Source organism: Sceloporus undulatus, chromosome 7 (assembly GCF_019175285.1).
Source record: "Sceloporus undulatus isolate JIND9_A2432 ecotype Alabama chromosome 7, SceUnd_v1.1, whole genome shotgun sequence".
Classification (NCBI taxonomy): Eukaryota; Metazoa; Chordata; class Lepidosauria; order Squamata; family Phrynosomatidae; genus Sceloporus; species Sceloporus undulatus.
The window spans coordinates 22,505,802-22,519,784 of NC_056528.1; the positions used below are offsets into that span (position 1 = coordinate 22,505,802).

A 13,983-nucleotide genomic window follows, 5' to 3' on the forward strand; every position below is an offset into this window, starting at 1 on the left:
GAAGGAAGGAAAAAGGAAAGAAGAAAGGAAGGAAGGGAAGGGAGGAAGGGAGGGAGGGAGGAAGAAAATAAAGAAGAAAGGAAAGAAGCCTACATTTCGGCCTTCTGTTAAGGAGGAGGAATCCCAAAATACTTTCCATTCGAAGCATGTTTTTAGCTTTTCTTTAGTCGTGCCCTCCATTTTCCTGGAACGTCCTACATTTAGCGGGTCCTTGTCCTCCTTTGCAGTTATGGGGACATTTGGTCACCCTGCCCCCCCCCAAATTGTTGGCTGGGTCCCTTTTAGTGGAGGAAAGCTCCTTCCTCGGAGGCCACCCCAAAAGGGGCCCTGTCTCCCTTGTGTGCCTCTGGGGCCCCAACAGGTTTTCTCCCACACTGCAGAAATAATCCAGTTTGACCCCACTTCAACTGCCAGGGCTCAAGGCTATGGGATCCTGTCAAGGGTCCTTTACACACGTACAAAGGTACAGTTGTAGCATGGGGTTTGCTTGACTCAGCAGCACTATATACAAAATGGACTTTAGATTTAGAAACTGAAAACGAGCCAGCAATGTGACGCTGCAGCAAAGAAGGCAGATACAGTTGTAGCCTGCATTAATAGAAGCACAAGTTCCAAGTGAAGGAAGCCATAACAACCAATGTCCATACACAGAATCCTATAACACTGAACCCTGGCAGTTAAAGTGGGGTCAAACTGGATTCTTGCAGCAGTGCGGATGCAATACAAAAATGACTTATACTATATAGAGAAAGGATAATAAATGGAACAGGAGCCAGCATTGTGATGCTGCAGCAAAGAAGGCAGATACAATTCTAATGGTTTTAAGTTACAGGAGGGAAGATTTCTATTGAACACTGGGAGGAATTTCTTGGTGGCCGGAACAGTTCAGCAACTGAACCAATTGCCTAGACTAGAAAAATGGTGAGATTTCCTTCTCTTCCAACTCTAGAATGGTGGGAATTCATTTAGGATTGCAAGAATTCAACTATTTCTTCCCTCACTTGGAAACTGTGCTCCTAAGATTAAGGCCGGCTAGAATGGTATCTGCTTCCTTTGCTGCAGCATCACGTCGCTGGCTCACATTCCATTTATAATCCTAGAGTCCTTTTGTTTTGCATGTAGGCAAGTTAAATATGGGGGTCAGGGATGTGTAGGTTTCATTCTTCTGGAACCCTCCTCCTTGCTATTGGAAATTATAAACATTTCCCAAGCTCTTAGTCCTTGGTTGGGAGGGAAAAACACAATGCCAAAGCTAAAACTGTTAGGAATGAGTCTTTTTTAGGGGAGTAGCCATAAACTTAATCTGAAAACGCTTTCCTGGGAGCTGAAACTTATTGTGTTATTCTTTTATTATGTTTTATTTTGATTGTAACCCGGACTTGTGATGCTAGGAGTAAATCTAGGCATGAAACTATGCATGGTCTAGTTTCAGGTTTTAGGTTTACTCCCCTCCCAGTCTCTTCTTCTCTGTCCTCCTCCTCCTCCTCCTCCTGGGATCTCTTCCTCTCCTTTACTTCCCATCTAAAGCATGGTCTACTTTCAGGGCTACTCGAAGGTACGTATTTCAAAGGATAGGAATAACTTTTCCTGTAGCTTGCATCCGTTATTCCAGGTCCTATTTTCTGGAGCAGCAGAAAACAAGCTTGCTCCCTCCTCAATATGACATCCTTTCAAATAAACAGGGCTATCATATCACCTCTTAACCTTCTCTTCTCCAGGCTAAACATCACTATGTCGTTCCTCGTAGGACATGGTTTCCAGACCTTTCACCATTTTAGTCGCCTTCCTTTGGACATGCTCCAGTTTCTCAACATCCTTTTTCAATTGTGGTGCCCAGAACTGGACAAAGGATTCCAGGTGGAGCCTGACCAGAGCAGAATAGAGTGGCACTATTACTTCCCTTGATCTAGACACTATACTTCTATTGATGCAGCCTAAAATCGCATTGGCCTTGTTAGCCGCCGCATCGCACTGTTGACTCATGTTCAACTTGTGGTCTACTTGGACTCCTAAGAAGTCATTTCCACGGAGGGAATTAGACTTACTCCGAGGTAAGCTGAAGGATCTTGGAGCACCTTTGAGACTCACTGAGCGAAAGAAATTGGCAGCATGAGCTTTGGTAGATTTGAGTCTGCGTACTTAGATGCATTTGAGGAATCAGATCCCTAAATGCATCTGAGGAAGTAGACTGAAGTCTAGGAAAGCTCCTGCTGCCAATGTCTCTCGTTCACTGAGTCTCAAAGGTGCTCCAAGATCCCTCTGCCTACTGATTCTACAGACTAACACGGCTATATCTTTGAATCCCTCTGAGGTCAACTGTTCGATTATATCTCCGAAATCAATGTGGAGCCAGCGAGGTTGATCTTAGGGTCTCCGTATGAATCGGGAAGGACATGAAATCACCCACCAGAGACACCAACAACGAACCCCCCCCCCCCCCAAAAAAAACAAAAAATGGCATTTGGAAACAGAAAGTAGGAAGAGACAGGGAGGGAAGGAAGGAAGGAAGGAGACAGACGATCAAAAAAGGGAGAGAGACAGGGAGAGGGTCCAGGCGGGAGGCCAAAGGCCCCGTCAAAGGGGGATCGTGATCCAGCTCCTGGGGAGCCCCCAGCCTCCCGCCTGGACCCTCTCCCTGTCTCTCTCTCCTTTCCTTCCTTCCTTCCTTCCTTCCTTCCTTCCTTCCTTCCCCTTACTTTCTTTCTTTCTTTCTTTCTTTTTTTCCTCCCTACTTTCCTTCCTGACGACCCCATTTCTTACTCCATCAGGGTCCCGAGGCTGAGCCTGACATCACCACCCCCCCGAAAAAGCCCCGCGGCCTATCAGGAGCCAGGCCCAGCGGCACGTGGCCTTCGGAGGAGGCTCCCAAAAAGAGAGAGAGAGAGAGGAAGAGGAGGAAGAGGAAGAAGAGGAGGAGGAGGAAGAGCGCCAAACTCCCGCGCCCGAGTGCAGCGCCTCGTTATTGCTCGCTCTCTCTCTCTGGCCGGAGACGATCAGGGCGCTGTCCCTGGTGCTGAAGTAGGACAGACCCCGACCCTCGACGGAAGCCCCGGACAGGAGCCCTGCCCTCCGGAGCCCCGCATGGAGGAGGAGCAGCGGAGGAGGCGGCGGAGGAGGAGGCGGCCCTGTTCCCTCCCCGGGGCCTGATCCCTGCCGGGGGCCGTCCCGGGACCCTCGCCCGCCCCTTGGCCCAAGGAAGACGGAGCCCTCGGAAGCCATGATGCCGGGAGCCCCCCAGGAGTAGAGGCAGCCGCCCCCGACGCCCTCGGCTGCTTGCGGCGCCCCAGAAAAGTTGGACCGCCTCCGCGACTCTGCGGCTTCCCTGGCCTCCCTCGCCTTCTCTCGCCTCCCGCCTGAATTGCCTCACTTTCTTTTTGCCTTCCTTACTCTTCCTTTTTCTTTCTTTCTTACTCCTTGTTTCTCTTTCTATTTTTACTTTCTTCTCTTCATCCTTTCTCTTCCTTCCTTCCCTTTCCTTCTTTGATTTCTTCCTCCCTTTTTTCTTCTTCTTTCCCACCTTCCTTTTCCTTCTCTTCCCCTCTCTTCCTTCCCTTCCTTCCCTCCTTCTTTCTTTCTTTCTCCCTTCTTTCCTCTTTCCCTCTTTCCCTCTCTCCCCATTCCTTTTCCTTCTCTTCCCTTCCCTTCCCTTCCTTCCTTCCCTTCCCTTCTCTTCTCTTTCGTTCTCTCTTCCTTCTTCCTTCCTTTCCCGCTCTTCTTCCTCTCTTCCTCCCTTGCCTTGCCTTGCCTTGATCTGCCTGGATGAGGCCTGCCGGGGCCCTTGTCCTCCTCCCGCGGGGCTCCTTGGCCTTGAGCCCCTCTCCTCCCTCGGGGCCCCTCTCCCTCCTGGCTCCCTCCGCCGCCGAGCTCCGGGCCATGTGCCGCTAGGGGCCCCGTGGAGGAGGGAGGGAGGGATGGAAGGCTCGGGGGGCTTCGGGATCGAGTCGCTGCTCTCCCGGCGCCCGGGGAGCCCTTGCTCGCTGGCTGCGCTGCCGGGGGAAGCGGCCGGGCCGGGCCCCGAGGGCCACTCTCCGCTGGCGCTGAGTCCCCGCTCGGAGCTGAGCAGCAGCGGCTGCCCTTCGCCCTCGTCGCCGGGCCGGGAGTGCTCGGAGGGGGCGGCCGTGGCCCCGACGCACCCGCTGCCGCTGCCGTTGCCGATCCCGCAGCGCCCGTCGCTGGTGGCGGTGGGGCTGGAGCTGGCGGGCGGCGTCGGGGCGCCTTCGCAGTCCAGGACGGTGACCTCCTCCTTCCTCATCCGAGACATTCTGGCCGACTGCAAGCCCCTGGCCGCCTGCGCCCCTTACTCCAGCAGCGCCCTCGGAGCGGCCCCGGCCCCGGACTCGGCCCCGATCCGCCTCCCGCCCAAAGCCGCCACCGAGGAAGGCCGGGAGAAGGCCGAGAAGGGCGCCGCCGGCAGCAACGCCTCCTCCGACGCCGAGTACAAAGGTAGGGAGCCCCAGGAAAGCGATTGGAAGCCCTCTCGCCACCCCAGACGTAAAGCTCTCATACCGCTCAACAAGGAAAGGCAAAGAGGGAAAGTCGGCGGGATGGGCTCCCTTCGGTAGTCGTCTGTTTTTTCAAACTTTTACACTCACAATCCGCTCCAAATGCCAGGGCTCCGTGCTGCGGAATTCTGGGAACGCTCCTTCAACAATGTGGCTCCGCAGCAAAGAAAGCAGATCCAAGTTTAGTCGTAGAAGGAAGAGAAATGCGACAATTCATAGACGCGCGGTTTTGGTGGATAGAAACGAAAAGCGTTCCTAGAAAGCACCCTTTCCAAGGGAGGGAGGTCATGGCAAGCAACGGCCGTTCCCAGAATGCCACAGCATGGAGCCGTGGAGGTGCAAGCGGTGCCAAAGCGGATTGTTTCTGCCGTGCGGTCCCCGCTTCGCAAAATCTTTAAAAGGGAGGGTTTGCGAGGCCGAACCTGGGCTGCGTCCGCACGGCAGAAACAATCTGCTTTGGCTCCGCCTGTATTCCTTTCCGGATTTAGGGCATCTCCAGGTAAGCAAAGGTAAGGCCAAGTCACCAAAACGGGTCGGGGATCCCCATTGCCCCTTCCAGGGGGATCTAAGGGAACCTGAGAACCCCATCCCTGTGTAAATGGGGCTGAGTCAATGGCTCTACTCTAGTTGAACCCAGCAATGGGATCTAGGCCAGTCAGCCAAGGGAAGCCGGGGAACTGAAGGTGGTTTTCCCTTGAGTCCGCCCTCCTCAGGGCCAAACTTCCCTTCGCGAGGCATCGACTTTGACCTTTCGGGAGAGGCATCAATGTGGAGGGAAGGTTGGGGGGGGGCTTTTGAAATGGGGCTCTCACGCTTTGTTTATATAGTTGTAAACCGCCTTAGAGACTGCTTAGGCGGTATAAAACGAAGTTGCTATTGCTCTTGTAAAGCGACCTTGCGGCCCCTTTGAGGCCAACTGGGAGAAAGAAGTTGGCAGCAGGAGCTTTTCCTAGACTTAAGCCAACTTCTTCAGGTGCATTTGGTGGCCTGGAAAGCCAGGGACAGACCGATGTAGATGTCAGTAGTGTGAGAGAGTGTCGATCCGAATTCATTCCCATTCTTTTGTGACAAGTATAGTTTTAAGGATTGGTCGTCGTCGGACAAAGGCAGTGGAAACTGTGGCCTGAAGGTGAAGAGAATGAATGAAACAGTGAAGGAAAGCATTGGGTTTTGGCTTCCTTTGGAGAGGCAGCGAAGGAGGTTTCCTCCTCTTTCGATAAGTTCCATTTCTACATACAGTATATGTAACTTAGATATATATGACATATATATCCCGCCACTGGCCATTCTGGTCCCCAAACTGGACTCAGAAGTAAGGCTCTTTCTCGGCCATCTAGAAGCAGCTCTTCCTTTCCAAAACGTAAAGTTTCCATTCAATCTCTGTAGGATTACTTGCGAGTAAATGAATGTGTCCTTAACTTGCCGCTAAATCCCACTGAAAGGAGGGATCATTTCCGTTAGGTAGGATCGGGCCACGAGTCTCACAGTTTATTCCAACGCGATGATCGGTTTTTAGTGTGATTAGTTGCATCCACACTGGAGGAAATAGTCCGTTTTGATACCACTTTAACGGTATTATTTGGTATTATTCCAAAAGCGGTATCAAAACGGACGATTTCTCCAGCCTTAAAATGGTTTTCTTTCTAAGGGGATCGATACTCAGATGAAAAAGATCCCACACCGCTGTGAATGGGTTAATTCATAATAATAATAATAATAATAATAATAATAATAATAATGATTTGGTGCCTATTATGAGGCCCAGTGAATTCTAGCTTCTTCCCCGTGTCTGCATTTGTTTCTGTTTATCTCGAGGGGTTTTCCCAGGGAGATCAATGGTGCTTGTCTTTGGATCTCCTCCTTAGACATGTTTTAAATCTAGATTTAAAATCACTTCGGTTTTAAAAAGAAAGGAATTAAAACGGCACCAAGAAATGAAGTTCGATGGATCAAGGGCTAACAAAGACGCCGAGAAATAAATGCAAGCCACTGGAAAGGAAAGAATAATACAAGGAAGATTCTGTCTTTAAAATGTTCCTTAAATCCGTCCTGAATGTCTCCTCCGATCCCTCTTTCCCTGAAACAAAAGGACCAAATGAGTCGGGATCCCGCTTTTAGAAGCGGATTGAGATCCACCTTCGGATATGAACAGCGGCTTTGCTGAACATGAATTGCCCAGTTTGCCCTTCTCTCCTGGCCCTTCCTTCCTTCCCTCCTTCGCTTCCCTTTTCTTTTTACCTCCCTTCCCTCTTCGGCCTCTTCCTTCTCTCTCTCTCTCCTTTCTCTGCGCCTTTCCCTTTTTCAAGCCTCCTTCCCCCCGTTTTCTCCTCTTCCTCTCTTCTTCTCCGTCCCTTCAATCCTTTGCTTCCCTGCCTTCCTTCCTTTTCCTCTCCTTCAGTCAAACTCCGTTACATTTTCCTCCATCCCTCTCTCCTTTTTGCCTTCCATCCTTCCTTCTTTTTACCTTTCCCTCCACTCCTTTTATCCTTCCCTCCACCTATCCCCCCTTCTCCCTTCTACATTTTGATTCTGCGTTTACTCTCTCTCCCTCTTCATTTTCTTTTCTACTTTTTCCTTTTCCTTTTACTCTCTCTCTCTCTCTCTCTCTTTACTCTCTTCTACATGTTTATTATCTTTTACTTTCTCTTCTACGTTCTTATTTTCTTTTACTCTCTTTCTGTTCACTCTTTTTTCTACGTTTTATTTTGCTTTTACTCTCTCTCTCCATTCTCCCCTCTATATTTTTTCTTTTCCTCTCCTCTCTTGGACATTTTTGTCTTTAGATTACTCTCTCTTCTACATGTTTATTTTCTTTTACTCTCTCTCTTTGCCCTCTTCCACATTTTATTTTGCTTTTACTCTCTTCTACATTTTTGTTTTTAGTTTACTCTCTCTCTCTCTCTTTACTCGGTCTTCTACATTTTTCTTTTACTCTCTTTTTTACTCTCTCTTCTACATTTTTACTTTCTTTTACACTCTCTCTCTGTCCTTCTCTCACCTTCCCTTTTCTCCTCTTGTTCTTTCCTTCTTTCCTTCCCATTCCTTCCTAATTTCCTCTCTTTCCTTTCCTTCTGTTCCGCCGGCCTGCCTTCCTTCCATCCCTTCCTTTCTCTCTCCTTCTCCTTCTCCTTCTCCACTTCTGCTCTTCCTCCCATCTCTGGCTTTCCTTTGTAGAGGAACTTCCCTTCCTTCCTCCCCCAATTTGCCAGCCTCGACCTCTCCTTCCCCAGAGATCCAGCCTCCCCCCAACTTTGCCGGATCCCCCCAGGCTTTCTCTCCTGGGCTTGCGGGAGATCTGCGGCCCAAATCCCGGGAGGATCGGGGCCCCTGGGCGGGAGGCCTTTCGGGGGGAGCCTCGGGGTGGAATCCCAGCCCTCGGGGGCCCTTTCTGCCGGAGGCTCCCTGCCTCCCCCGCCGGGCCTGGGCCTTCCTTCTCCCCCGGCCCTTCCTCCTTTGTGCCGCTTCGGAGGCCGCCGCTCCCTCTGCCTCCTCCCGAGGGGATCAATTAAGGGGATTTGGGGCTTTGGGCGGCCGGGGAAGGAGGATCGGGGAGGGGGGCATCCCGAGGCGACCCCGCAGAGAAAACCAGTTTTAAAAGATGAAGATGAAAAAACCACCCGTTATTAGTCCTGTTTTTAAAAGGAAAAATTGAGTACTAGAACTAATAATGCGGCTAATGGACATCAATGGAAGCCGGACCAGTTTTACTCGAGGGGGATAATAAGACTAACGACTAAGGATCCCCTCTTTCCCTCCCTCCCCGCGGCGGAGTCTTCCTCCAGAAGGGGCCCGGGTCCACGCGTGTCTCGGGGGCAAAGAGGACTAACGAGGAAGGGCTCCGCGGCCGCGAGGGTGGAGCGGGGAGGCTTTCGTCCTTAGTCCCCAACCCACCCACGCAGATCCCCGGACAGGCGGGGACACGGCTCCCTTCTGTTCTCTTCCAGAAAGTGAAGGAGAGGCGGCATTGAACCAAGTCTCCTCGAAAGATCCTCCGGGTTTGCCTCCTCTAGAAGAGGCCCATCGCATCCAGCCTACTCTAATCGGGACTAATCCACGGTTTTTAGGCCCACCTTTGTGTCCCATTAATTTGTTCTTGTTGTTATTATTGTTTTCCGACTTTTTTTTTCCCAGCTGAGGACTCGAGGCGGCTTCCATCACTTCCAACAGAACATCGTTAAAATTCACTTCAAATGAAACATCCTCCAGATAAAACACAAAGTGAAAAAGGCAATTAAAACCAGCTTTTAACGGCTAAGATTAAGACTAATAACCAAAAAGAGTTGTTCCCCGCAGCTACAATAATAGCCATTGTATGACTATTATTAATATTAATCAGGAACACAACACAAGGGGCATCCACACTGGAGAAATAACCCGGTTGGACACCGCTTTAACTGCTATTGGATTTCAGAGCGGAGCCGCAATTATTAAATCATTTCCATTTGATAAGTGTGGCTGTGCTCCACTTTTTTAAAATCATCATCATCATCATCCCAGTTTCCCCAAAACTGGGACTCAGGGCGGGTTACGATATTTAGAGTCCTGGGTTCTGATCCTCCCTCCGCCAAATAATAATAATAATAATAATAATAATAATAATAATAATAATAATGGGGATCGATTTTGCTACAAACCCCCTTCTCTCACTTGACACCGCTTTAGCTGCCAGGGCGCCATGCTATGGAATCCTGGGAATTGTAACTTGTCATGGCCCCAGATCGGCTGCGTTTCGTTCTGGATGACTTCGAAGCAACCAAGTACTTCTTCTTAGCGGGCCCGATCCACCCCTTGCCTTTTTCAGAAGCAGGGGAGCGATCCTGGGGGAAGCTTTTCTAAAGGAACGGAGGACATGTCTACTCAGGTGTAAAATCGGTTAGATTTAAAGAGATTGGATTTACTCTCAGGGAGAAGCGCGGACGTCTCTAAAGTCCCTAAAAAGAATTACAGTATTCCTTCCGCCCATATTTCTATCATTATCATTAATAATAATAATAATAATAATATCATCATCACCATCATCATTACTATTTATGCCACCTTTCTCCTAAAAAGGGACCCAAGGCGGCTCACGAGATCAATTAATTCTTATTGATTGATTATTATTAACATCCCACCTTTTTTTCTTCTCCAGATTGCGGCTCACAACAATTTTGATAAAAAGGGAAGGTTGTTAAAATCAACAAAAGCTTTAAAACAACAACAACAACAATTAAACCATTAGGAACCAGCATAAAACCAGGTTAAACCGCCCCCTTAAAATACGTGTAAAGAGGATGGGTTCAAACGCACACGGAAAAATGAGCAATGTCGCAGCGCTGCAGTTGGCAATACCCGACAATTCCCTTTTCTGTTCCTTAGCCTCTGTTTCCGATCTGGAAACCAGGTTTGGGGCCAGGGAAGCCCCCCAACCGGAGCCCCCTTCATTTGTGGGGCTCTGGCCTCCGAAGCCCAAGGCTGTGGCTGCATCCACACTGCAGCAATGATCCGGTTTGACCCCACTTTTAACGGCTACGGAATACTGGGAATGGTCGTTGGTTGTTACGACTCCCCCCCCCCCGACTAGGAAACTGTGCGGGAGAAGATGGTAAAAAATTGGATGCAGGCTAAAATTGCATTGGCCTTTTTTGCTGCAGCATCACAGTGCTGGCTCACGTTCTGTTTATAATCCTAAAGTCCATTTTTAATTATCTATCTATCTATCTATCTATCTATCTATCTATCTATCTAATAGAAAATATATATATTAATAGAATACACACACACACTAATGCATTTATTTATTATTTAATTTGCATAACGCCTTTCACTCCATAGGGACTCAAGGCGGCTCACAGACCAAAAACAAAAACAAAAAACACAAACACAAACATTTAAAATCTCACTAAAAATCCAAAACAAGTGTAAAACCAGATTAAAAATAGACAAAAGTTAAAAGCGTAGCTAAAACCACCTTCTCCATCAAAACCACCCTGATATGATTAGATGCCAAATGCCTGCTTAAATCAATACAGTATAGCTATAGCTATATTATATTATACTATACTAATTGTAGTATAGTATACTACACTAAATATACTATAGCTATAGTATAGTATAATATAGGATAAGATAGGATAGGATAGGATAGGATAGGATAGAGCAGTGGCTTGTAAACGGTTGGTCCTCCAGATGTTTTGGACTTCAGCTCCCAGAACTGAAGCCGACAACACTTGGAGGACCAAAGTTTGGCAACCACTGCTATAGAGTATCCCAAAGTTTCATATAGGCAGTTAAAGTGGAGTTGGAAACGGATTATTACTGCAGTGCGGAGGCACGGTCCTTCCCAACTGGGGTTGCGGTCTTTTCCCAGTGAAGATGTCTCTAGGATTGAAGGCAGAAGATGGAGGGAGAAAGGTGACCCCTTGATACCTATCCATCTCAACATTAGGAGGACAGTAAGGGCTGGTCAACAGTGAAACAAACTCCTTCCTCGGAGTGCAGTGAAGTCTACCTCCTTGGAGGTCTTTAAACAGAGGCTGGATGGCCATCTGTCAATGGGGATGCTTTGATTGAGAGTTCCTGCATGGCAGGATGAGGTTGGATTGGATGGCCCTTGGGGTCTCCTAGGATTCTATGATTTGCCTCTGAGGCTCTCTCTTTCCTTTTCCTCCCTCTTCCTCTTCCTCCTGCCCCCCAAGTGAAAGAAGAAGGGGACCGGGAGATCTCCAGCTCCAGAGAGAGCCCCCCGGTGAGGCTGAAGAAGCCCCGCAAGGCCCGCACCGCCTTCACCGACCACCAACTGGCCCAACTGGAGCGCAGCTTCGAGAGGCAGAAGTACCTGAGCGTCCAGGATCGGATGGAGCTGGCCGCCTCCCTCAACCTCACCGACACCCAAGTCAAGACCTGGTACCAGAACCGCAGGTGAGAACCAGAAATAACCCGGTTTGGACCCGCTTAGACTCTTTGTCTGGCTCATGGCTATGGAATTCTGGGAGTTGGAGTTTGTTGTGGGGCCCAACTCCCAGAATTCCATAGCCATGAACCAGACAAAGAGTCAAAACAGGGCCAAAATTCGAACTATCGAACTTTTCCTAGACCTTGTGGTTCCTTCCCATTGAACTCTATGGGAGCAAGCGCTGGTTCCAAGGCCAGTGTGTCTCAAAGGTTGTGGGAAGTCGTTGTGGTTGTGTGCTTTGGAGTCGTTGCCTATTTATGGCGGCCCTAAAGTGGCCCTGTCATGGGGTTTTCTGGGCAAGTTCCTTCGGAGGAGGTTTCTCCTTCCTTGCCATCCTCTGAGGCTGAGAGAGTGTGACCCACCCAGTGCTTTTCCATGGCCGAGCCGCGATTCGAACCCAGCTCTCAAACCAAAGCTGGCTCTCTCGTTATGGAAAGGCGGAGTCCTTCTTCTGGGGTGACTGGGTCTTATTCAGGATCGTTTGACGCCATTAACTCCGGGGTAATTGTTCCGAACTAGAGTCCATCCCGTTGTTTAGGAGCCAAAACGGTGCTTTTTTTGTATGCGGTGCGCGAGTGTTTTAGTTATGCGTTGAACTTCGGTGCAATTTTGTGTAGCTTTTGCACTGTTTGATCTAGAGGATTTGGTCGTTTTTACATCTTTATTGTCATATATATATATGTCTTGTGAGCCGCCTTGGGTCCCTTTCTGGGAGAAAGGCGGCACAGAATGTAAAAAACGATCCAAATCCTCTACATCAAACAGTATAAAAGCCATATGTACCTTTATTCGACCAACCGAAATGCTGGTTGCAAATGTTGCAAGCTTTCGAAGCCAGATAGTCCGTTGTGTTATAGATTATTGATTACCGATTAATTTTAAACCCAGAGTTTTAACCAGAAATCAACAGGGAGAACAAGGAGCTCGATTGGAAAGGAAACATTTATTGTTGTTGTTGTTGTTGTTTTAGCTGCAGCATTGTTTACTAAATCCATCCAAACTACTGGGACCCCGAATTCAAAGTGAACCCACTTTTGTATAGCATTTCGAACCAAGAAAACTACAAATCACATTTCGTCGGCTACATTTGAATTAAACATTTGCACCCCATACACACACACACACACACACACACACACACACACACACGTATTCGTTGCATGTCCTAAGGGTTAGCCATCATTCCATCTTTGTATCTATATGTTTTGTTTCGCCCTCCTTAAACTGTTTATGTAGTGCTTCCTTTTAGTTGGGTTAGAGTTGTAAGTTAGGAGCCAGGAAGGGTCTCCCAGCAAAGGCAGAGGAGCCAGGAGTGCCAAAAAAGGTGGCCACCTTCCACTGTTTAGGGCCCGGAGGCAAAGAAGGCCTAATCTGAGCCAGGGTTTGGGCCCAGTCTAAGGGCTACGGTTGAACCCAAGAGCCTGGGAGAGAAGTCATAAAGGAGACGACGGTTGCCCTCTGAGCATGTGCAGAAAGAAAGGAGGGGAATTGCAAAAGGAGAACAGGACTCCTGCCCTGTTGGGTTGCCTCAGGTCTCAAAGGACGGAGGACAAGGGGCGACTAAGTGGAGGACATTCCAGAAAAGTGGAGGACGTTGCCAAAATTAAATATGAAAGCACTAATAGAAATGTAAAACCCCGTGCTTCTTGAAAATGGAGGACATTTCGGAGTTCCTCCTGGACAGACGGTTGAAATGTAGGACATGGCCACCTTGTAAAGGGCACCATCCGAGTAAAGAGAAGGATTTCCTTCAACTCCCAGAATTCCATAGCCTTGAACCAAGGCTGTCAAAGCGGTGCCAAACCGGGTTATTGCTCCAATGTGGATGCAACCAGAATCTTAACTTGACATTTTTTTTTACATTATAAATTTTCATTGTAACTTTTTTTCTTCCTCATGTGAGCCGCCTTGGGTCCCTTTCCGGGAGAAAGGCGGTATAAAAATGAAACCACGTGAATAATAAATCCAGTCCAACCCAATGCCATGCAACGAAATACACACAGTTGGGAGGCTCCATCCGCACTGGAGAAAAATAATCCAGTTTTGAACCACTTTAACTGCTGTGGCTCCGTGCTATGGAATCGTGGGAAATGTAGTTCGTTCGGGCAACAGAGGAAGAAATGTCTCGCAGGAGAACTACAATTCCCATTGCACTGAGAGCCGTGGCTGTTAAAGTACTGTCAGCCTGGATTATTTCTGCAACCTCAAATATCATTTCTACTACTGCATTATTATTATTATTATTATTAATTACTCGTTTTATTGCTAACGCTGCCCCTGCTAAATATGATTAATACTATTAAGTATTATTATGATAATCAATAATATTAATAAAATATTAATACTATTTATTATTAATAGCGGTATTTCTTCTATTCTGTCCCTTTCCTTATGTCCCGTCTTTTCCCCTAAAGCTCCCAAGTTTTGTTTTGTTTTGTTTTAATTATTATTACATTAAATTAAGATAAATTTTAATGAGGATGGTTGGACAAGATAATGATGATGATGATGATGATGATGATGATGATGATGATGATGATGATGATG

At 48.2% G+C, this 13,983-nt stretch overlaps 1 protein-coding gene across 1 annotated transcript in view; it reads left to right on the forward strand.

The window, feature by feature from the left end:
- The first annotated feature begins 3,911 nt into the window (after positions 1 to 3,911).
- The window catches only part of BARHL1 (BarH like homeobox 1), a 19,013-nt gene continuing 8,941 nt past the window's right edge, over positions 3,912 to 13,983 (forward strand). The window contains exons 1-2 of the mRNA XM_042480220.1: positions 3,912 to 4,443; positions 11,180 to 11,402. Coding sequence (XP_042336154.1) covers positions 3,912 to 4,443; positions 11,180 to 11,402 — 755 coding nt within the window. The remainder of the gene's footprint in view (positions 4,444 to 11,179; positions 11,403 to 13,983) is intronic.